General features: G+C 44.1%; 1 protein-coding gene across 4 annotated transcripts in view; it reads right to left on the bottom strand.

The window, feature by feature from the left end:
• Positions 1-22,293, bottom strand: part of SBNO1 (strawberry notch homolog 1) — a 42,208-nt gene extending 19,915 nt beyond the window's left edge. Inside the window, exons 1-15 of one of the 4 annotated variants that reach the window (XM_087828444.1) lie at positions 22,146-22,293; positions 14,636-14,767; positions 14,092-14,196; positions 12,528-12,837; positions 8,800-8,900; positions 7,176-7,272; positions 5,736-5,896; positions 4,789-4,922; positions 4,526-4,616; positions 3,983-4,144; positions 2,980-3,115; positions 2,797-2,902; positions 2,511-2,664; positions 1,650-1,832; positions 1,046-1,143 (exon numbers count right to left, since the gene is read on the bottom strand). In XM_087828444.1, the coding sequence (XP_087684570.1) occupies positions 1,046-1,143; positions 1,650-1,832; positions 2,511-2,664; positions 2,797-2,902; positions 2,980-3,115; positions 3,983-4,144; positions 4,526-4,616; positions 4,789-4,922; positions 5,736-5,896; positions 7,176-7,272; positions 8,800-8,900; positions 12,528-12,837; positions 14,092-14,196; positions 14,636-14,767 (1,970 nt within the window). In that variant the 5' untranslated portion in view covers positions 22,146-22,293. Of the gene's footprint in view, positions 1-1,045; positions 1,144-1,649; positions 1,833-2,510; positions 2,665-2,796; positions 2,903-2,979; positions 3,116-3,982; positions 4,145-4,525; positions 4,617-4,788; positions 4,923-5,735; positions 5,897-7,175; positions 7,273-8,799; positions 8,901-12,527; positions 12,841-14,091; positions 14,197-14,635; positions 14,768-22,145 lie in introns of all 4 variants that reach the window. The other 3 variants (XM_087828443.1, XM_087828446.1, XM_087828445.1) reach the window with 3 other exon arrangements.
• Between the last annotated feature and the right edge of the window lie 2,508 nt (positions 22,294-24,801).

Raw genomic sequence — 24,801 nt, forward strand, 5'->3', positions numbered from 1 at the left:
TGAAATCCTTCAGTGCACAGGATTATGCTCCAACCAAGCCACAGCAGCCAGAGTTTGAACAATTCAGTTTGAAAAATTATTACATATAAATTCTTGCCCTGGCCGGGTAGCTCAGTTGGTTAAAGCATCATCCTGATATGCCAAGGTTGCAGGTCCATCTCCAGTCAGAGTACATATTAGAAGCAAGCAACAAATGTGTAAATAAAACAACAAATCCATGTTTCTCTCTCTCCACCCTTCCTTTCTCTCCCAAAAATCAATTAATAAATTATAAAAAAATTTAAAAGCAGAGCGAAACAGCAATTTTTACACTTTCTAGTAGCTACATTAAAAAGTAAAAGAAAACTGGTGACACTAATTCTAACAGTCTATTTTACTTAAACTCATTATATCACTTCAACATGTAATCAAAGATCTATTTTATGTTACTTTATCTGAAGTCTTTGAAACTGGTGTGTACTTTATACTTATAGCACATCTTACTTTAGACTAGCAAGTCACCTGCTCAATAGCCACATGACTGGTGGCTATCATTTAGACAGGGCACTACCAGACACACAAGTACAGAAAAAGGTTAGCAGGGGCATGTTTTGCTCTTAAAAGGAGTTTTTATTTGTATCTATCTTACAAGGAGGCACTTGAATGTAACCCCTAAGGCAAGAGATAGTATAATGGCAAAACTCATTTTGCTAATTTTATTATCAGAGATGGAACTGGCAGGTTAGGCAAAAAACCTGAACTCCAAGTCAGTGATTTTCAACCAGTGTGCTGCAAGAATTTTTAAAACATGCAATGCCTGACTAAAATTTAGTCAGGGGTACTAACCTCTTTCCCTTCAGATTGTCAAATTAAAAAATGACAACAGCCAACAAAACAAGAGCCATCTGGTGTGGGTGAATCAAAATTACACTTATTTTTTGGTCAGACTGGCAAAAAGTATATTTTTTGGTGTGCTGCAGAATTTTAGTAATTAGTTTGTGTGCCATGAGATGAAAAGGGTTGAAAATCACTGATCTAAGTAAAAACTCAAAACCAAAAACATTACTTGGCGGTTGAAACAAAATCATTCAGCTCTCCCCCGCCCTCTTCCAAGGCTTCCAGTGTCCTGGCTTCTCCTGTAGACTGCAGACCGATTACCACACACTGGAGTAAAAGAAAAATGCATTAATTATAAATAAAAACGTGCACGTGGTATTTAAAGAAATTTAAATATTTAGTAAAAAAAGATCTCAAGCAAGAATAGCCATTATTGTACATGGGTGCTCATTTATTTAGCCTCCACATATCTGAGACACGCTGTGTATAAAATCTCAGCTAGGAAATAGAATGACAGCTCGGGCACAACTGAAGCCCCCACCTGTTCTTTGTGCTTCAAGTAGAGATACATTCATCAAAAAAAAAAGACACCCTAAGACATACATCCGCATTATCAGGGTTAGAGCTATGGAGGGCCAAACTGCAGTCGTGTTTATTTCTTCACACTTTTGCGCTAAGTTCTTACAGCCACCCACTGCGTGTTACTGAGACCTGTGCTCGGTCTTAGCTGCGTGGACACCTCCTCAGCTGTCCTGTAGGCAGGTGCCCTTTACAAGGAGGAAATCACAGGACCCAAGAGACCTACAAACCTCTTACTGCGTCTTCCAGCTTACCTTTCCATTCTTGATTTCCTCTCGAGCTAGCTGAACAACCCTCTTCACTTTGGATGCTATGCACAAGTATTTGAAAAACCTCTGGTGAGCAGACCAAAACTGGCCCCACATGGATTTCTTCATTCGCTGCTCAGCATCGATCAGATCCGCGGCTTGCTGAAACCGCTCTCTGGCGATGACCCACTGAAGAGGCACAACCAACATTTTAGGTATTTCACCTTTAAGTACAGATTATTTTAAAATAATTAGTTCGCCTGGCAGGGCGTGGCTTGGTGGTCGACCATCAACCTAGGACCCAGGAAAATGAGGTTTGATTCCCAGTCAGGGCACATTCCCGGGTTGTGGGCTTGATCCCCAGTGGGGGGCGTGCAGGAGGCAGCCAATCAATGACTCTCATCATTGACGTTTCAATCTCTCCCCCTCTCCCTTCCTCTCTCTGAAATCAATAAAGACTTATTTAAGAAAATAAATAAGTAAAATAAAATAACTAGTTCAATCAAAATACTGTCAAGGGCAAGACCATTTAACACTAATTTAGTGAAGCATATTCAGTAACTTTGGGATCTCTAAAAATGATTTTTAGGATGCTCACTTAACGCTGTCCCAAAATTCTTATGAACTGATGCGGGTATTTTAGGAAATAGTTGCTCTATGGTTTTAAAACCACACAGCTGAAGTAAATGGCTGTTTCCATAAGTTAGCAAGAAGCAGCTTGAAGTATTAGGAAACGAGGACCTGGTGGCTCATCTGTTATTTTCTGGCAGAAATGCCGGTGGGCCAGCCCACATTACAGTGAACAAGACTGACAAACAGAACCATCACAGGTGCACTGAAAACACTAGGAATGAGGGGAATTCTCACCAGCTTCACTGCTTTGTTGTACATTTTCACGTAGCTCTGAGAAAGAAGAACTTCCTCAATTTTGAAGGTCACTCCGGTGAAGCTCAGCTGTCGAGCAATGTACATTCCTCTAAGCTTCATATCCATAGCAACTATTTCCATGGCACCGACACCTCTGAATAAAATTAACACACAGTAACTGTCATTAAATATAGTAGGGCTTCAGCACATGGGAAAGGGGTTTCAGCAGCACACATTGTTTAGACTGCTCCTGAGAACCAACGGGGACCACTGTGAACTGCATTACCTCCGTTCCACTGCCTGAATAAAGTCGCTGAATTCTCTAAATGGAGTCCCCTCACCCCATATTCCAAGACGGTTCATATAGGCCATGTTTCGTGGTTCAGAAGCACCTGAAAAAGACCAAATAAATCATATTATAGCTGAAAAAAACACCCCACATCTACCTTTTAAATGAACAACTACTCACCAGTGGCACTAGCATAAACAACTCTGGCTTTTGGCAACTTGTTCTGAAGCTCTAAAACTGCTAGGCCTGTCTTGGTTGGCTTTGAAGAACCAACAGGACATAAGTTTTTTGCTTTATGACATTCATCAAACACTATCTGTAAGGAATGAATTAAGGAACATAACACATCAGTAGTATGTGTCTTCCACTTTCCAGGAAGTTAACTTTCATTTCCCTGAGGCCTTGGGAGACATCCAAGATTTCCAGGGTGGAGGCCCTGGGATAAAATTCAAGATTATCAGGGGAAAGGATACTGTTGATAATAAGCCCCTGGGTATTAAGTTTTTAAAATAACACCCAGGTGCCTATCACCCAGGTCTGTCAAACCTTAGCATTCTGCCTTGTGCTCAGGTTGCTCTCTCATTAGGATTACAAACATAATGAAGCCCTCTATGTGCCTCTCCTTGATTTAAGCCCCCCCTCAGGTCTCAGAGGCACTCAAGGATTCTGGTATTCATCTTAACCAGATATTTAGTTATTAGAATGGAGGAAAAGACCCACGGCAACAAGAAAGTCCACCACACAGAGAATTTTGGCAAATTCTGTCAGTAGAAGCACAACTAGTAACCCACTTAGTCAGCATTTCAAACACTGCTGTCCCCCATGCAGGACAGTGAGGGTGTGCTGGAGCACATCAGTCAGGAAAGCATGAAAGTAACAGTTCCCTCAGTCTTCTCAAGTGCTTTACCATGTAAACATGCGATGTGGATCCCAAGAGGGAAACAGTTTCAGCATTTCCCACACCTGTGAGCATCTTCCTAGCCAGGGACTTCAACACCAGCTTCGTACACGACAGCCAGAAAACAGAACCAACTTTCTGACCCCGTGGACTCTAGGTAATCATTAAAGCTCACGTCCCAGCGATTTGTTTGTTTAATCTCAGGATTCCTGTTGTCCAAATGTTCATCCTTGCATTAACTTTCATGCCATTAAAAAACATAAAAACGTCTGTTGCAAAGGATACCACTCCGTCAAAGTCATCGCCGCACCAATGCAGAAGCTGTTTTAACCTCGTTTTATATTTACCACCAGACTGACTTTCACCAATAAGGGAAGAATATGTAGCAAAAATGACACCTTTTTTTACACTCCCGTTGTGTTTGGAAGAAATTTTTCCATACTTAAACTAAAAAGAAAAGGGAAGGATTTAGTACATGCACTTTTCTCTCTGAAGCATTTATCCCACCCAAACTTCTACAGCGGGGGTCTGGTGGTCCAGGGGACTCGAGGACCTCCTAAGAGCACACGCAAAATTTCTCATACATATGACTGTATACCCACCCACACACATACGTGCATACAACTTTATGGTACAAGGGTGCAGTTTCCAAATTCTCAAAAAAGATTATAAACCGAACTCCCTTATAAAGCCACAACAGTCCTTCAACAAATATTACTCACTTACTACTACAGGCAGATCACTATACTTAAGCTCTGAGGGAATGTAAGTTACGGTTAACAGCGTGCCCGTCTCCAGTTACACTGACTGAATGGAGAACTTTCATACCTTATTTAATGAATGGACCAAAATGTTCTTTGCTCCAATATCTCTCAAATCCCTTTCAGCATCGTACTTCAAATCATTTGAAACACTGAACCTGCCAAAAACATAAATAATAGGTGCAAATTCCACCATTCTGTCAGTTTTCAGAAATAAGTAAAACTGGCCCTGACACTTGAGACACTGCACATCTGCTCATTAAAACGCTCCCCCCACACTGAAGCAACAACCCACCGATGAAAGCTACCACAGCAGCAGTCAACACTTACCACAACGCCCTTTTCCTACTCAACAAATAGTTCTCGTAGATGATTCCTGCTATTGTCCTTCCTTTCCCCACACCAGCACCATCGCCGATTAAGAAGCCAGCACGGTCTCCATTAGGTAGGAATGTTTCATGTTGCTGGGGAAATAAAGCTGATGATTAATCTACACCTTCTGCTATTTTTGGTGATCAGTCCTTTATATATTGTTTCAGGGTTACACTAACATGACCTATAGCTACATAAATGGCATAAGGTTTTACTTAGCGTGGATACTCTCTTTTTATTTACTATATATCCAATCTTGCTACCCTGGCATGCACCAGGTAACTAAAATTAACAAAGTGATGCGCATTCTTCCACGCCCCTTTCAACACTCTCACAAACACAAGTTTTTTCATAGCACGTGGGGGGGGAGATAGCTGTTTGGCCGTCACTTATTTTACAAAGATATGAGTATGACAGAAACCCTGTCAAAACGACTAGCCTAACTCTAATTCTCACTGCTTTTAAAGCTGATACAACACCTGAACAGTAACACCACAGTGTATTCAATCACCCCAGCGTGTGAGCTTTCCAATCTTTTCTAGCTTCCAGCCACCTGGGGAAAAGCTGCACCTGCCTTCTGCCATGCATGTCCTCCTCTCATGGTTCTATGGGACAGACCCCCAGCAGTGGAGTTGTTAGGTCAAAGGATATATGCACTTTTAGTTTAAATACATATTCCCAGGGAATTCCAAAAAGTTATGGCATTTGTCATTTGCACTAGCAATGTACTCCCCACACCCATGCTACCCCCCCATTTAATTTTCTAAGACATAAAACTTCTATAAAAATCGTATTCACTAGTTTTTCATGCGAGGAAAACTTACCTGTGGACTGAAACAACTACATTATGTAGACTAAAATTAAAGAGTATGCATGATATGCAGCGATTGAACATTACTGCTCACCTGGGCAGCATATGTAATTGCCTCAAGTTGTAATGCTGATAACCAGCCATTGTCAATGGTTTCTTCAGAAATGGATGCTTTGTACCAAACATCAGGAGGAGTAACACTGGATAAAGAACTAGTTTCCACCACAGCATCTGGGTGACGTAGCCCAATTTTTACTAGATGGAAATTTAAAAGTACTTCATTTTAATTATTCTAGGTAATAACAATACTTCCAATTGTATTATAAGGCATTGCAGTATTTTTCCTGTGACAGAAAATGTAAGTAAATTAACTATATACGCCAGGATTCTATAAAAAAAACCACTGATTGATAGAAAGGTACTGCTTAAATTTGACTAAAATGACCTATTTATCAACTACCTATGTTTCAAATAGTGACTTGTTGATTAAAAAGATCTAGAAAAACACCAACTTAGTGTACACACCAGGTTTTATAGTAGTAACAGAACACAACCCTAGATTAGGGAGTCTGCATGAATGAACCATGTGCTTCAATCAGTGAAGAAGGTTTGTAATGTAATTTCATTTTGAAAGGTATTTCAAAAGGAATCTTGGCTACAGAATTAAACAGCAACTAGTTCCCAAGAGTGTATAAAGTAAATATAATTTAAAATAGGGGTCAGCACACTCTTTCTATAAATGGTCAAGTAGTAAATATTTTCAGCTTGGAGGGGCATCTGGTCTCTTTTACGCCTACTAAACATGCTGCTGTAGCAGGGTTAAAGCACCATCACCAATAAATAAACAATGGGCAGAGCTATGCGTCAATAAAACTTTATTTATAAAAATGGACAATGGTCCAGATTTACTTTGCTGACTGATCTCTGACTTAAAGGGTCATCAATAAACTTTCAATCCTTTTGCGAAGACCACTATTGGAAAATTGCAGATACCACAACCTAAAGCTTGTTTTAAATGACCAGGAGAGTATGAGATCTCAGAACCTATACATGGTTGGTAAACAGAGACTTTTCGTTTCAGTGGTATTATTAGTGGCTTTTTATAAAAACCCAGGGTATATGAAAGACAAATAAGTATTAATTTTCATGGACATTATGGGAAAAAGGCAGAAATGATGTTAATGTAAAACACTGAACTCAAATCTTATCTTTAAGATTCCTACATTTTTATGACTTGTTGAAGGTAAGCTCTATAAACTACATAAGGCTAAGATACTTATTTTACATCTCTGCAACTTACTGATTTTATAATCATTGCTAATATGTGCAAAATTAACTCGAAACAAAATAAACCCAAGCTTTTATTCTTGGTTTTAAAAGACTTCAGCCTATAGCTTAAGACATTACAAAGCTAGTACTTGTCAAATCCTGGGGTACCCAACACGGATAGGCCCTAATGGAAAATTTGTGGAAAGCTATGTAAGTTCAAGAGGAAGCCAGAGGCCGTCCTTGTCTGACAAACCCCAGGACGTACGTTTGATGGGCATGTATTCCGCGTAGGTCTCTGCGTGACCCATCTCCTCCTCCTCCTCCTCCTCTGGTTCATCCTCCTCTTTCACAGCAGGAACCTTCTGTAACACACAGCACCACCCACTCTCACTCCAGAGGCTGGAGGCCCAGCCACACAAACGCCTCTTCCACGGGAATACCCGCAACCTTCAGTCCTGGAAACATGGCCCAACCCCTTCCACATTCCCCAGTGATGCGCACAGACCACCCATAACCCGCCCCATCCCTCATACACCATCATTTCAAACTGCTGTCCCCTTCAGTACTGCCCACCACCTGCCCTGAGGCCCAGAACTCTGACCTCACCCCCTCACCGCTCACCCCATTCCAGGGAAAACCATTAGTAAAGCTCTTTATTAACAGGTGCTTGTTCAAGGAGCAAATACAGAAGCAGTTGTGAAACCCAGTATATCAAGGAGGAAGGAGGAGACAGAGAAAATCCCGGCTGGACCTACAGGTAGATGCCAAGGGTTACATGGCAGTGGAAGGAGGTAAGGGCAGACTCTTCTTCCGTTTTTACTTACTAACTTTTATTAAGTCTAGAGCAGAATATAAAGGCTCAGTCACTGTGAGAAGAAAAAGGGTGCTGGGAGATAAACATCCAACCAACACCAACCCAAGGGGTCCACAAGAAAAAAGACACACCCAATGTTCTCAGAAAGCATGCCCAAATGACATCCAATTTTTGAAAATGGGAAACAAAATGGGATTGGCCAAAGAAACAGATATAAACCCCTATTCTGCTGTTATCTATCTGTGTAGCCTTGGGCAAATTAAAATTCTGAGTCCTCTCCCCTCCCCCAACTACCCAACTGGAATGCCTCCCATGCTAAACGACCAGCCCCTTCCGTCTCCCTTTACCTTATCTCCCCCACCTAAATTTCACCTAAGGATAAGACAGTAACACCAAAGAGCCACAAAATCCAGGGACTACACCAGGAAATATTTCTAAGCCAGCTGGCTATAAAATGGCAACTGTCCCCAAGCTTAGGGTCAAGGAGATACCTGGGAAGCCCTACCCAACACACGAAGTAGGTGTTCACTGCTCACCTCTAGGCACATGTTACTACTGGGGAATGTGGGCCTAGGGCTGTCAGGCTCTCCTATTTTTTAAGAGAACCTAGAAATCAGGATTTTTTATGTGTTAGCAAAAATTCAAAAATTTTCAAAAACTTGTGGAGGCCAAACAAACACATGTATCCACTGGTTTTGGTCTACAGGCTACTGGTTTGCAGTCTGCTGGACGTTCCCTAGCTGCAGCGCAGTACTTTGGCACATTGTGGGCCAGGATGGGCCAACTGTGAGCCTGAGCACTACCAGTGTCATTCCTGGAGAAGGCTGTGTTTTCTCTCTCTCTCTCCGAAAACCGACTCAAGTAAGCTGCTGGCGTACATTACCACATCCATCTTACCAACGATGCGATTTTACCCATCTGGTTTAGTCCACAGGAGTTTAATGCTTACTCACTCATTCATGTAGCTGAGTAGCCCACCTTCACCCAAAAAAAGTGTCCTGAGGGTTGCTCTTGAGCACGTTAGCCAAGCTACTTTCCCACCACACAGAAACACAGACACAGCTTTGAAACTCACCATGGTCGGGGAAAAACTCCTCATTTTCATGTCATTTATCCATATTCGTGCTACTTCTTTATTGGACGACTCTTTCTTTACTGTACCATTGCTTACATCAGCTGAAGGGGAGAGTCAATTCACATTTCAGAACAAAACCTCAATTTCCTTTCCTACAGTATTTTAAAAATCCAGTAAAACTTACCCACTTCACAAACCCAAACACACCAATCTGCTTACTACTAACTTAAATCAAGCCTAAGGATAAACACGCAAAGCTGTTTCCCATTACAAGTCGTTTAAAAGGAAATGTGCACAAAAAATTCAAAAGCTACTTATCAAAAAGACATCTTAACCACAACTATTTAATCGTTTATTTCAATATTTCATTTGGGGCCCTGGCTGGGTAGCTCAATTGGTTAGATCGGCACCCCAGTACGCCAAGGTTGTGGGTTTGACCCGTCAGGGCGCATACAGGAAGCAACCAGTGATGCATCAGCAAGTGGAGCAGCAAACTGATGTTCCCCTCCCTCCCTATCCTTTCTTCTCTCTCTAAAATCAATTTAAAAAAAAGATACTTCACTTGGTTCATTAAAAAACAAACAAAAAACCTGGTGCTCTCACCAGGACAGAATCAATCTCAGTGGATCTGAAGGTACTTACTAACTTTTAAGGCAAAATAATTACATCCAGAAGAAAAAACCCACTGGGAACGCTACCTTCCTCCTCTCCTCACAGAGACAAGGAACTGTCGGTGAACCCGTCCCTCTCTGGCACCCATGCTCTGCATACCCTTTTTAGATAGAGCAACAGACGCCCTCAATCCGAGTGTCAGAGTAGAACTGCTTAGTCAAGGAGTCCAGATCCCCTATAACTAGCCTCCATCTCTAAGTATTCAAGAAGAATCCTGGTACCTGGGATTCTTGAGATCAGTGTGAAAATCACACCAGGGGCACTGATTAGGGCCTTGTTTATTCTAACAAAAGATGGGGAGTATTTGGGTGCCTGTCACTTGGGAGTCCAAAATGTCTAGGATAAAAGTGCTGACAAAATAAGAACGCTGGAACAAAGATAATAAAGTTACTCTGGGGCACAATTTGTTTCACAGAACTGTGGGAGAGCCAGTGAGCAGTTCAGAGTGACAGGACTGGGGCCCAAGTGAGAGATGAGAACCCAAAGAGAAACCCCTTTGGGCTAAGGGCTCAAAAAGGAGCAACAGTTACACAGATAAAAAATAAAAGAACATGCAACACCTTGCTCTTTACAGTTTCATACTTTTACTGTTCTTCCCTTTCGGTAAAAAGGTGACCCTCTCCTACAACACAAACATATGCTTATCTCAGCATTCACTCACTGTTTCTTTTTCAGCCCTGGCCTTGTCAGACGGAGTTTCTCAGGCTTCCACACAAGGACGTCCTTGATTTGCAGTCTTTTGTCTTTTAAAATTACTACACTGCATGTGGGAGGTGTTACCGTATAAGATGTTACTCGGTCAGCTCCACATCTCTCCTGTTTTCTGTTCTGCTCTCCAAACGTCCCTCACATTGGCATACACCCTTTCCCATAAGTTATGAAAGCACATGCTGACTTGAGAAGTGGAGTGGATACTCAGAAAGCCACTCCCATAAAAGCAGCAGTCTTTCTCCTTATTAAACCCAAAACTTTAATGAAAAGCACCTTCCACTAACTGCTGATCACCCCCAAGTCTCCTAGGAGCCATTTTCAGAGGCTGCCCTGCACCTTAGCTAGGTCAGGGCCACGGTCTGCTCTCCGTGGCAGAAAATGGAAATCAGTCCGACGACTGTTAAGATACTTACGCAATGGGCAGGTATCTAGCTGCCACATTGTAGTTAGTTCTGGACAATGATGCTGAGAGTAAGATTATAGCCATGAGGGCACAACATTATAGACCCAACACAGAGATTAGATTATCTGGTGTCTTTAAACTGCATCTGTCACTGGAGACAGAGTTGGTCCTACATCATCCCACAAACACTTTGCCCCTTCCTTGGATGCACCTAGCCCTCTAACTTTATAAACACAAGCACGTTACTATTCCAAGTAGTCAATTCTGCCACAAAAGTACACATTGGTCTATACCAGGTATTAAAACTTATCCCCACAATCAGAAAAATAAAGCAGCTGTTTGGAAGGAGGAACCATCTTTTCAATAACTGTTGCCTCATTCCAGGGGCCTGAGAGGATGTGCTAGCAGAAATCATCAGAAACCTCCCCTCTATTCCCTTAACCCAAAAATACAATCCCAAAGAAACTTCTGTTAAAAATGGGGGGCACCCCTTCCTATGCTAAAACTGTAACACAGTGGTCAGCTCAGAATACGACTGAGGTCAGAGTTCGCATCTCCAACAGTCATCATAGTTTGATTATATGACAAAGACTCAAATACTTAGTTAATGGAGAAAACAAAGAAAGAATATCCCTCTTAAGAATTCATCTTTTTTAGTTTTAGTTTCTAAAAATACACTACTAAAACTTGATATAGCCAGAATTAAAGAGACAGGTTAATGCAATTTTACCTTTAAAAATGACCTTACTGCACTAAATACGAAGCTCCCTGAGCACTCCACATGAAATTATAAACTCTTCCTGCCCCACACACTACCCTCCGTTTCTCTCCACAGCACTTATCGCGATACGCTACATAACGCACATATTATATAACTCTACTAGAATGCAAGCTCTGTGAGGGCAAGGATACCAACAGTTCTGGTCTTAGCCATAGCCTCAAAAATCCCAGAACAGTGTTTGACACACAGGCAAGCACTCAATAAATACTTGTTCAATGAATGAGTAACACAAAAAAGCCACTCCAGGGAAGGAAAACTGACTATAAAATCAATGTTCTTTATACATCAAGGAGTTTCTAAAAAAAGGTGTGATCAAACCACTGTTGGGCTATTTCCCTTTAAATCTAAACTTATCCATAAAGTATTATGGATTAGCTAGTGGTAATGGTTGTACAGTTCTGTGAATATACTGAAATCCACTGAATTGTACACTTTAAATGGGAAAATTTTATGGTATGTAAATTATATCTCAATAAAGCTGTTATAAAAAAGTATTACAGGTGTTTACTCTTCAAAGAAAATACAGTGAATTATTTTACAAAGAGGGAGTGTATGTATTTTAAAAGAGAATTTACCAAAAACACGACTATCCATAAGTAATGAAGCGGTAGCAGAGTCACGCAGCGGAAGCATGCTGGGCCCGTAAGTAATGAAGCCAATGACAGGCAAAATCACAAAACTGTAAAAGTCAGAGTTAAAGTATCAACTATCAGTTTAAAGCCTGTTAACCTCAAGCATGGTCCAAGGACCCAGCAACAGCACCTCCAAAAGCTTAGAAATGCAGACTCTTGGACCCCATTCCAGACCTACTGAATCTGACTGTTTTTGAACAAGATCCCCAAGTGACTCACAGGCATAGTCTGAGCAGCACTGATTTAAAGGGCTGAGGAAAATGTTAACTGCTATTCACAACACATAAACCTGAGACCTCACGGTGCCAATGCAGCCACTTGGTACCCACACTTCATTTCAAAGCTAATGCTAAGGCTCCTACATTTTTGCTCCTCTTGAACGGTATGAACACTGTAAGTGTACAGTCATGAAGTTATCACCATTACCTCTTTCATGTCCAGTTCTTTTAAGACCCAAGCAAACCCTTAAAAAAACACAGATAAATCTCACCAAAGGCAGACAACTGACACCACAGAAAAAGAAACTTACTAGCTGCGGTTGCAACCGGCTGAGCAATATTAGCCGGTGGCTTCAGTTTCATGAGTTCATTCAGACTGTTGTTTTTCAGAAGGTCCTTTAGTTGAACCTGGTCTTTGGAAGGTGCGGAGGTCACAGCATTTCGTACTGCTGGTGCTGAGACAGAAGGGCGCGTGTTTGCGGTGGTCTGAATAAACTTTGTTAAAGTGATGGTTTGCCTGTTCGTTGTTACAGGTGGTGTTTTAGTCATTACAATGGTAGATCCCAAGGTCGGAAGCTGATTTATTTGATTCAGCACAAATGTTGTCGTAGAAGGAGGCTGCTGCTAAAAAAGAAAACGATACATGTCACTCCACTCGAAGGCAGCTTTGTTCTTGTGTAGCCTCTATCATAAACATAGGAGGCCATGAAAATCTAAAATTGACTGTATTCTTATCTAACCAATGGCATTTCACTTTTAATTAAATGTTTATAATAAACTACCAAGCTAAAGCACACCATTTTGAGGAAAAGAAGGTAACAGTAGTAGTGTGACATTTTACATAACTGTCTGGGAGAACAAACAGAACTCTCCTGAGCACAGCACAGTACAGGAGATGCACAGTAACCCTGTATAACACAAGAAACAGAGCAGAAAGAATTTATAACCCCAGCCCTGCCCTAACTAGGCAGGCAGCCTTAGGTAAACCACTTTGCCTCTGGAGGCCCAGGCTCTATGAGGGCTGTTTTCTGTTTCTAACATTCTATGACTCCTGGCTACTGCTGTGTTTGCTACCATACCGACTACACTAATGTTCAGAACTTAACAAGAGAAAACCACCAAGCAGAGTTTTAAATTCCTATGTCACACATATGATCCAGACAGTAAATTACAAATACTGGTGATAATATGAGTGCTACCTCTCAAAGGTGCATAGCATTTTTATGGGGAAGGGAGTAGGAGCTGGACAAAAATGCAAAGAAAAAAAAGTCAAGATTTGAGAATAACAGTATGTCTGTGACTACAAGCAACTGAAGTATAACTGAGATACTTTTATAAATTTGTGTATTTTTACTTCCTATCCACCTCAAACTGTTATTTCTCCATGACTCCCATAACAAGAATCTTCCAGATGCTACTTATTACTTTTAAATAAAACTATCAAGAATAATTTATCACGTTACCAAATTTTAAACAGTTTGTCCAATAATTTTACACCACTAGGCTTAAGTTAATAACTGCTATGTTTAAAGCACAATTATAACCACATAAAAATTACACACACCAACGGACAAAAGTTAAAACAAACAAGTAAAAATGAAGAGTATAGTGGGATAATGCATAATTTACCTTAACTTCATAGATTTTGTATCATTTGCAATAAATAAATTTCTTTTTTGTCCAAATGATCTTTTGGACCAATATAACTACAATGAGAATGAAACAAACGTTTTACAAAGTAGGAGGTGAGAGCAGAACGTTGTTAAAGAGCAAAAAGCAGAACTGGAGAGATAAAACTGTTCTGCATGACAGATTATTGTCTCACTATAGTCCTAAACTACTGCAGAAGTAATGCCAAATCTAAGTAATTCTTACCCTAACATTTAACAGTGCTGGAGTAGGTACCGTCTCTGGTTCTTGTTTAACAGGAACTGCTGCTTCAGTCTCCAAACCTAGTTCTAATGTACTAAGTGGCACTGACTGGAGAGAAAACAACATCGAGAAAAATAAAGAAGGGTGCAGTGAATTCCGTTTCAAGAACAAGAGATGTATTTACTTTATTAAGACAAAAAATGTTAAGCTTCACATTCAGATGGAATGTAAAACCACTGATGCAGGTGAAAGCAACAACCTTGCAAGCATGACAGCTTCACAAAAGTACTCTAACACCAGAATCTCACTTTTGCTTTCAGAAAATATGAATAGTGACAGCTCAGAAAAATGTTCCTATAAAGCACACAGAGACAACTATTAAGGAGATCAACCATCCTCCGAGACAACTCTATAAACAATTCATCTCTTACTTTTACATATAGAGCAAAGCAAAAGATAATGCCTTGATTTTCGTTGCAAATGTTTTCCATCTCATGAATGAAGACTACTACTACTACTTTTTACAGAGCCTTTGTTGTACTCTTACCTGGTGAACTGAAGGGGTAGGTGTTGGCGCTGCAAGCCCCGCATCTCCGCCATCAATATCAAAGAGGTCGTTCGGGCTAATTCCACTCTCACTCAAGGCAGCAAGCAGTAAATCTTGCCCTGGTTCCACCATCTTTAAAACAAAATATTAAATATTTACATAAAAAACTTAAAATGACAATTAACTCTCTTAAATATAAACCAACATCTTCTACCAGATCCATTCATTCAATGTTTATGAACAACCTGCTGCATGTCTGGCAAAAAGGAGACATAGTCTCTAATCCCCAAAAATTCAAATTAAGATAGAAAGGACAGCAAAGGATGTAAATCACAGCCTGAGTGTATCCACAAAATGCCGTGGGAACTAAAGGAAATGCTGAACTTTGTCGAGGGAGAGAGGTTACGAAGCCGACAATGGAGCTGAGTCTCAAGGAAGAAATCACTGGTGGACCAGGATCTTCTGGACGGTGTACTCACACCCAGGGAGGCGTGAAAGACACTGGCACACTGATACCAAAGCAGAGAAGACAACACAGGAACTGCCACAGCAGGCCAGGAGAGAGCCTACATGCCACACAGCAGGATGTGAAGACAAAGAAGGGGGTGTTGAGTCCCAGGTCTTTAGGAAGGAGAATCCCTAAGAACAGGTTTAAACAAAACCTCAAAATGGAAGGAAGAATATATATAAAAAGCATGAGCTGAAGGACAGAGTTAAGACAAGAAAACGGAATCACAAGCTGAGCCAGGAGCCTGAAAGATAAGTTACAGAGGTCTTGGGGGAAGCGCCTATTTAGGAGCAAACAAGTACGTCTGGGGCTGGGGTTTCCCACCTATACTCCTAGGAGTGAGAGCAAAGTATCTACCACCAACCTGGAACAAAAGCTTAACGGAGTTTTCTCAACTTTAACTTTTCTCATTAAATTCTCTGAAATAACCAACTTATATATACAAACATACTTATGGGGGATCTGTACTTGTTTGTCTCAGAAAACTAATTTCATGTTACAGAAATAACATACTAATCTTCAGCTGGTCCACTTGTTCTCAGACTATACAATAGAATTTAATGTGTTTCATTATGTCCTACAAGAAGGTGTAAGCCAAGAATGCAATGGCCATCACTTTCCACATATAAGAACTACTGTTTTAGAAGAAAGCAAGATATTTAACAGAGGGATCTTCTATTAGAGAGGTCTATGTCACCTGAGCTTGTGTATCATTTAGAAAGAAGTTCTAACGAACACATGAGTGCATTTAAGGTAGAAAACCAGACATCCAGAACTGAAACTAAGGCAGACTCACAGTTTAAAGGACAGGAGGAAGGACAGAGCCCAAAGGAGACGTCCCAAAAACTTTTCAGAAGTCTAGGGAAGAAAACAATTTGAGCAGGAAGGGGGAGGAGAAGGGAACGGACAGTGACTAAGTATCTTTTACAAGCCTGACACAGTGTTAGGCTCTCCATACACATCACAAGCCCACAACCCTAAGCAAGATGAAACTGAGGCTCAGAAAGCTTAAATTACCTAGTCAAGGTCACCCACTCACAACTAGATCTTCAAAGCCCATTTAGTCTCTTTTCAATGAGTAGATCAAAAAGTCAGTGTTGGTAACCCTGAAGTTTCAGCACTTAAAATTGGAAGGGGGCGGAGTATTAGACAGCAAGATAAAATAGAATGAAGGAACTGAATGTTGGAGACAAAGAGCAGAAATGTCCCAACATGGATTTAAAATAAAGTTGATCATTTTTCTAATATAGACATAGTTGACCACATGTCGCAAATTACCCTAGTACACAGTACAAATAAATACCAAGAGAGCTAAACCAATGCTTTCAAAACATTGTCAATCCATAAAATACTTCATTAGGACCTGTGGGAATAGGGGATCTTGGCCGACTTGCTATGGCTAATCTTGACCTAAACTAATAAAACGAGGCTACCAAAATGTCATTTTTAAAAAGTAAATACTAGCGATAGTTTACATTTGAAACAAAAGCACACTGTTTTAAGCCAGTGACTCCTAAACTACAGAACACTTGGAGGTCCCAGGGCCCACTAACCCATCAGATGAGCACCAAGCCTTGTCTATTTACACTCAAATATACACAAAGGTCATTAACTCACGAAACAAAAAAAATCACTAAAAAGTGTAACTGAGTTCATCACAATGAGCATTAGAAGTACAAAACATATTATCATGGAAGGGAGGAATTTTGGGGAGAAACTTAGTGTTCAGACAAGAAATGATGTCAACAGTTCAGTGCTACTCAAAATTCATTCATAGGAATCACAATTTGAGATCTCTGATTTTAGTGACCTAATATTGACAAGCTACTAATAAAAGAGATTTTAATTTTATATACATTTTACAAATATAGGGATACTTTCTCTCTTAGCCAAACGGGTACAAATTCCCTATGCAGCGAGGAGGAAAAGGGATAGAGAGGAAGCACCTGTGCCATTCTCTAACTCCATCAGGCAAAACCCTTAATATTTAATCATATTCCTGTTCTGAAACTATTACAGACTCATGGAATTTCAGTGCTCAGCTGAGAGAGCCCTTAAAAGGTTATATTATCCAATCTTCTCACTTTTACAAATAAGTAGGAATTATTCCTGAGAGGAAAACAACATTTTCACTTTGAACCCACTAAGTAGAATATGAATGCAAATACTGTTAGGCATAAGAGAACTGCATTACAATGTGTCTACAAAGGATTTCATAGACCTCAGACGACATGCAACATGTAGCAATCCAACAAACCCAAAAGTTACTAACAGCAGTGATTCTACCTCAGACAATGGACAACAAAATGGCTTCCTTTTTATCACAAATACATTTGAAAATGATCACCTATTTCAAAACAGCACACTATAAAAGCGACAACGATAAATAAGAAACAAGGACACAGTAGTAGAGAGAAACTAAGAGCCATCCCTGGCAGGAAGAGAATCCCGAGGAAACAATAGCCAATCGGAAGAATGGAGGATACAGTTCCCACAGAGAACACAGAGAACACCAACACTGAGACCTACAACGAGGACAAGGTTTCTCTTGTTGAGACCTAAACCAGATCCTCACAGCTCACAGCGCAGCCAGATCTGAGGGCTGTGTGGGAGCAGCACACACAGAGGCGGAGCGGACTACGGAGTCAAGCACAGCATCTGGGTTCAAATACTGGCCACATCACCCACTAGTAGCACAGTATGGTCAAGTAGGATTCCATGACTACGTGTCTTCATCTTCGAATGGGAATATGAAGAGCCTGCCTCACAGGACTGCTGTACTACTTGAAATAAATGTTAGTTACTATCATTTTGATAAACATTAGTATTGTGTCCCAAAAATGTTTTCTTCCATATTGCTGATGCAACACTTTTTTTTTGTTTTTTATTAAATTTATTGGGGTGACAATGGTTGATATGAACATATAAGTTTCAGGTGTGACAATACTTTATTTCCCAGAATACAAACTATTTGCTGGCAATCTGTTCAACAATTAACTCTCAAATCATTCTATAAAACACTAGTTTTCCCCTTCTGCCCAAAGTGTTACACATCTAGCTTATCCCGGTTAGTGTCTCTGGGATACTGATAGATACCTTTAAATGAGCACAGAAAATATCACTTAGTAAGTATCTTTGCCAAAACTAATAACAAAAAGGGTTTTTTCTCTTGTTATTTAATAGTGCTAAGCATATCTAATTTTTCACTCAGCTTCAATTTTGCTCTTATGCAGCCCAGGCGTGAGGACTGACATACAGTTAAAGAATTTAAAGGATAATGGCCCACTTAGAACTTAGCTGATATAGTCCATCAACAGGTATTTATTAAGTGTCTACTGAGAACAGGTTCATCAAAAACATGAGGAGAAAAATAGTTGGTATAAAATTTGTTAGAGTTTTCTTTATTCCTGGCCGATGTTCCCAGTGGTTAGAGCATCAGCCCTCGCAAGGTGGCGTCTCAGGTTCCATTCCCTGTCGAGGGTGAGTACCTGGGTGGCAGGTTCCCATGCGGAAGGCAACCAGTCTACTTGTCTCTCTCACATAGATGTTTCTCTCTTTCCCTCCCTCCCTCCCTTCCACTTTCTCAGAAAAGCAATGGAAAAAATAAAGTTTTCTTTACCTAAAAAGTTATCATTTGTATTTTTTAAACACCTAATTCTCAAGGGAGAAATTGATCAGTTAAAGTGGCCGTCCCCACATTCTCACGCAAAACTGATAGGAAGAAAGGATTCACCAAAGGAATCTGTAAATTATAAACAATGTTTCAAGCCCTGGTGGGGTAGCTCAGTTGGTTAGAGTGTCTTACCTACACACTAAGGTTGTGGGTTTGATTCCTCGCCAGGGCACATACAAGAAACCACCAATGAATGCATAAATAAATGGAACATCACATTGATATTTCTCTCTCTCCCCCTTCCTCTTGCTCTCTCTCTAAAAAAGAAAGAAAAAAGAAAAACAAAGTTTCAAAAATGCTTCCCCAAAGAAATATGAGAAAGAATCAGGTGGGAAAACAAAACAACTTTCTTGTTCATCTCCATCAAATTCACATTGTTAGCTTTCTTGAGATTTAGTATGATTGAATTTTTTCTCTTTTAACCTTCAAGACAGCCCATGAGTAAATGCTACCCATTTATCCCCTTGTCAGAGGAGAAACTGAGGCCTAGGAAGGAAGTATAGCAAGGTAATAACAGATCCAGAGTCTGACACCATATTCTCTCCAAGATTCTGTACTCCTAACCCTTTAGGAGTATTTTTCAAACTGCTGGCCACAACATAGTGGGTTGTCAGATCAGTTTAGTGCACCCTGACCAGTATTTTTAAACATTTCAGCACAGAACAGAGAACCAATGCACAGCATGTAGAGAGAGAAAAGATTATTTCATAAAAAGAGTTTTTCAGTTCTATGTGTGCATATATACTAGGTCACAATGTAAAACATGTTCCTTACCCTGGTATTCAGTAAAAAGGGTTTTTTTGTGGGGAGGAATGCACTGTGCAATTTACTGCCTCAAAAAAAAAAAAAAAAAAAGTTAATTTGATGCCTTTTGTACCATATCTTATTCATAAAACAGCTTCTGCTCCTAAAGAGCCTAGCTTTTCCATCTACAGAAATTTCAATAATATCCCAAGGTGGTCTCTAAAACTTAGTCAATTCAACCACATCTATCAATTAGCACTGAAAAACAAAGAACACTGCAAAAACCTTAGGATTACACCATTTGGGTTATTAATTGCCTATTTAATGTAAAAGCAACTCCTCTTAGAAAGTATCTTTACTTCCTGAGGCAGGCATAGCGTGGGAACCCACAGAGCCTCACGAAAAGTCAGATTACTTAGATCTGAGTGCGCATGTCCTTCACAGGTGGCAGGTCTGAAATCAAAGCCCAATTTAGAGACTAAGAGATACCCAAATGTGTCTGTAGCTAAAGTCTTTGAAACAAATTTTAAAAAGCATGTAAAGCCCTGGCTCGGTAGCTCAGTAGGTTAGAGCATTGTCCTGATTTGACAAGGTTTTAGGTTCGACCCCCAGTCGGGTACACACAAGAAACAACCAATGATGCATAAGTAGGTTCAACAACAAACCAATGTTTCTCTCTCAAATCAACTTTTTTTAAATAAAAAAGCACATAAAGAACCCCCATATTACCTGTTTCTTATTTTAAGTTTTACTTACTTATTGACTGGAGAGAGAGAAACACTGATTTGTTGTTCCAATTACTTATGCATCCCTTGTTTGATTTTTCAATGTGCCCACTGAGGATCGAACCCAAAACCTTGGCATATCAGGACGATGCTCTAACCAACTGAGCTACCCCAGCCAGGGCCCGTACTGCCCGTTTTTAAGTAGTAATTTCAGCAAAGCCCTTAAAATCTGTAAAACTGCCTGACATAACAGCATTCAATGAATGAATGAGTGAACGAACTGCAAGCCACTCAGCCTCCCTTAACGCTTACCCAGACACTAGTGTAAAACTTCCTTAAAATCCTTACGAGAATCACGTGGCATAAAGTTAGACCGGGAGACTAAACAGCAGAAGCCAGAGGAAAAGGCGTCTCTCGCCCGGTGAGGTAAAATTCGGGAGCCACCTTGAACGTGAAAAGAAAAGGCTCCCTCGCTTGCAAAGTGAACGTCCCACCTCCAGGCGCCGGCAGCGAAGCCGCGCACACTGTGTTCAGGCGGCGAGCACGGCCCCCCACAGCTGGGGCGCAGCTCCGGGCGCCGCGGAACCGGGGGCGCGGGCCCCGGGCACTGCGTGGTCCGGGGCCTCCCCCGCCGGCGCCGCAGCGGCGGGGCTGGGACGGCGCGGGGCCCTCCCGGCGGCCCGAGCCCGGCGCCCGCAGAAACGGCTCCTCGCCGCGGTCGGGGAGCCGGCGCCGCCGCGGCACGTGTTCCGCACAAACTTCCGGGTGCGGCTGCAATTGGCTGCGCGGCCCGACGGGCAGCGGCCGCGGGAGCGCGTCCCCGGCTCGCGTCCCCCGCCCCGTCTCTCCCCACGTCCCTCGGGCCAACGACCCCCCGACACAAGAGCCTCCCCGCGGCGCACGGAGACGCCACGAAAAAGATTACATTTTCTTTTCTTTTCTTTTTTTTTTTTTGGAAAAAGGGCTGCCCCGCGCGAGGACCGAGGAAGCGGTCCGCACACCCGGGCCCGCACAAAGCGGGGCGGGGAAGGGAGGAGCGGGCGCCGGGGCCGAGGCCGTCAGCCCCGCGCGGCACCCCATCTCCTCGGCGGGCCCGGCGACCCCAAACCGCTTCTGGGAAACCCCCGCGCGCCCGCGTTTGGGGAACTTGGAGCCTCCGGCTGCGACACGCTCTCCAAGTAACGAGCACGATCCCCAACCGCCTTCCCCTCCGCAGCCAGGCGCGCTCGGGGCCGGGGCGAGCGGGCAGCGAAGTCACCCCGAGACCGGCCGAGGCGCGGAGGGGGTCCCCACGTGTCCCCCGGGCCCCCCGCCCAGCCCCGAGAGCGAGGCAACGCGGAGCTGCAGGCGCGGGGTCCCGTTTGGGGGCGCCCCGTGTGCCGCCTCCCGCGCCGGGAGCAGCCCTCGGGCAGCAGCACTTCTGAAGGGCCGCGGGGTTCGCTCACTTTCCCGCGGGTCCCGGAGCCCCGCAGCCGCGCTGTGCAGCCGGGGCAGCGAGGGAGGCGACCCGGCGGGGCCGGAGCCCGGGCCGCAGCCGGCACCCCCGGCTTCCCCGCCCAAACGGGGTGCCTCCGGCCCGGGACAGCGGGGCCCCCGGGGCCCGACAGCCCCACGCGCGGCGACCGCAGGGCCCGGCGCTGACGGGCGGAGAAAGCGAGCGCGACGGAGCCGCCGCCGGGACCGTGGCCCCCCGAAGGCCCCGGGGCGAGCAGCTGAAGGGGCGGCGAGGGAGGCCCCGAAGCGGGGTGAGGTGGCGCCCCCCCCGGCCCGGCCCCACACGGCCCCCTGAGGAGGGTGGGAGTGGGAGGCTGTCCGGCAGAGCGAGTGCGGGCGCTGAGGAGGGTTCAGGGAAGGACTTACTTTCCCCGCGGGACGCGACGCCGGCGCAGCTCCTCCCGGGCGGCGAGAGCTTGGAGAACCGCGGGCGACCGGAGCGGGAGCGGAGGCGGCGGTGGCGGCGGCAGCAGCGGCGTCCGGCTCTGCCTAGCTCCCCGCCGCCATCTTGACGCCCCTCCCCCCGGTCCCCCCGCCCCGCCGGGAGGGGCGGAGGTGGGGCGACGGATCCGGCGCAGCGCGCGCCGCGCGCCCCACGTGACTTCCTCCCTCCCCCACCCCGCTCCCCCGCGCCCCTCGCCGCCCCGCCTCCCTCCTCGCTGAAGGAAGATGATCTGCGGGCCCCCCCCATCTTGACCGCCCCCCTGCCTTCGCCGCCAAGCACGGACTCCGCCGGCTCCCGCCGACCCGGTACCGATGGTTGGATCCCAGGGAATTCCGGAACCCAAACGGTCCATTCCCGCGGCTCCGGGGTGGGCGAGGGGTGAGGGGGCCGGGTTTCCGAGAAGGGGGAGGGGGAAGCCGGAGGCCGCTTCGGAGCGTCACGTGTCTGCTGCTTCCGCCGGCGTTCGAGAGACCTCGCGAGAATTCCGTTTCCCCTCCCTTTCCACCCCGCTGGCTGCCGGGAAGAAGGTCGGGGCGCTGGGTGCCGCGAGCAGGTCAGCGGGCGGGCCGGGCGCATGCGCGCCGCACCCGCCTCCAAAGTCAGCCCAGGAGGGGGGCCCGTCGCTGTTTTCAGGTCCCTTTGGCCGCGTGGCTCCCACCCGGGAAGTTACCTAGTGGCTTCCCTGTCACTTTGGAAAGCTCTTCGCGACCTATTCCATCCTGCAAAAAAAAATAATAAAAAGTGTTCGCGTGCGCATTGCTCGTTCAGAGCACTTTATTCAGTTGGAAACCGCGAGTAACGGGGAGCCCGCCGCCGGCCTCTGCCGCGGTCGTCGGCTCAGGGGCGCGAGCGCCGGCGGCCCCGCTTTCCGCGCGCGCGCCGGTTAACCCGCAGGAACTCTTGCTCTTGGTTAGCGATTGCTGCAGAAGAGGTCCGTCGCTGCCGCCTCTCCCTTCCTTGTGATAACAGTATTGTTATTGTTATTATGACAGGACCTAACGCAGGATAAACAAATGAACTATTTGGTAACCCTTTTGTAAAGTCATCGGGAGAAGGCTGTTTGGCTCCGTTGCTTAGGTAATCGGCGCGCCCGGCTGACTCTCGCCCCCTACCGGCGGCGCGGCGCACTCGCCCGGCTGCTGGCAGGAGACCTGGGCCTGGAGGTTGAGGTGTGAGCTCTTCAGGAGGAAGGGCGGGGCGGCGGGGGGGGGGGGGGGCGTAGCCATGGCAAGAATAGTTAGGACTCTAACCACCTAACGTTTGTATACAAACACATGTATTATACGTGTGTGTCCATATAAGATAAACATTTTAAACTGCCAACTGATTGCTTTGTTCATAACTACTTCCATTATTTAATCCTGACACATACCAAAACCCATAAAGGTAAAAATAAAAATAGTTCCCTAAGAATAAGGCTTCATCTGTCTTGTTCACTGCTCTCCACGAATGGGCCTGGTGTAGGTGGCAGCAAACAATTAAAATATGTCGAGTTTGTGACAGGAGGGAAAAAATACATGGAAGGATGCAGCAAAGAAGTCTTAAGACATTGTAGATCATGCACCAGTCAGTGTCTTGGGAGCTTGGCTGGAGCAGTTCAGGGTGGCCCCCACCTCTGGCTGCACACACAAGGCCTAGATGAGTACTAGATTCTGACAGCAGAGGTCTGACCTAGAAACTCACACCCTTTGAGATATTTTCTAAGCATCCAAGCCAGATCCTTGCTGCCATCTCTGCATAAGCTCTTTACCTTGAACCCATGTAAGAGATGGTGCTTCCGTGGACATTTATAACACGGCCGCGCGTATGCACACAAGTGTTATGCACAAGGTTATTCGCTGCAGCATTGTTTATAGAAGCAAAAGATGGGATACAACCTAAATGTCTTTAAAGAAAGGACCGGTTAATTAAACTATGATACTTTCTACTGCGAAACAGTTGTTCAAAAGAACGAAGCACCTCTATGACAATATATAGTACTATATATTGTACTATATTTTGCTTGTATACACACACACAGCATCTCAGAATGGCAACACAAGCAGTTATGTCCCGGTGGGAACTGAAATGCTACTGGAAGCAGATGATTCAGAAAAATCCCTACTCAGGCATGGTATTGACTTCCCCTGGGCCATTTACACATACACTTCTCACTCCATTCAACAAATATTTATTGAGCCCCTACTTGGCCCCAGCTGCTACGTTAGAGGTTAGGGACACGAGTTTAAGAAAAACAAGCCAAGGGGGCAGCAGTGGATGGTCCCTATCCTTGAGATTAATGCCCTTACAGTCTAGTGGGCATTAATCAAAAAAAATTCCACCAAGCGTAAACTTGGGACTGTGACAATGCTACAAAGAAGCCAACAGAGCCCTAGCCGGTTTGGCTCAGCGGTTAGAGCGTGGGGCCGATGGACTGAGGGTCTCAGGTTCGGTTCCGGCCCAAGGGCACATGCATCAGTTGCAGGCTCGATTCCCGGCCTTGGGTCAGGGCACATGCGCGAGGCAATCAGTGTGTCTCTCACATCCATATTTGTCTCTCTCTCTCCCAGTCTCTCTGAAAAGTAATGGGAAAAAATT

Source organism: Miniopterus natalensis, chromosome 20 (assembly GCF_054644295.1).
Source record: "Miniopterus natalensis isolate mMinNat1 chromosome 20, mMinNat1.hap1, whole genome shotgun sequence".
Lineage (NCBI taxonomy): Eukaryota > Metazoa > Chordata > Mammalia > Chiroptera > Miniopteridae > Miniopterus > Miniopterus natalensis.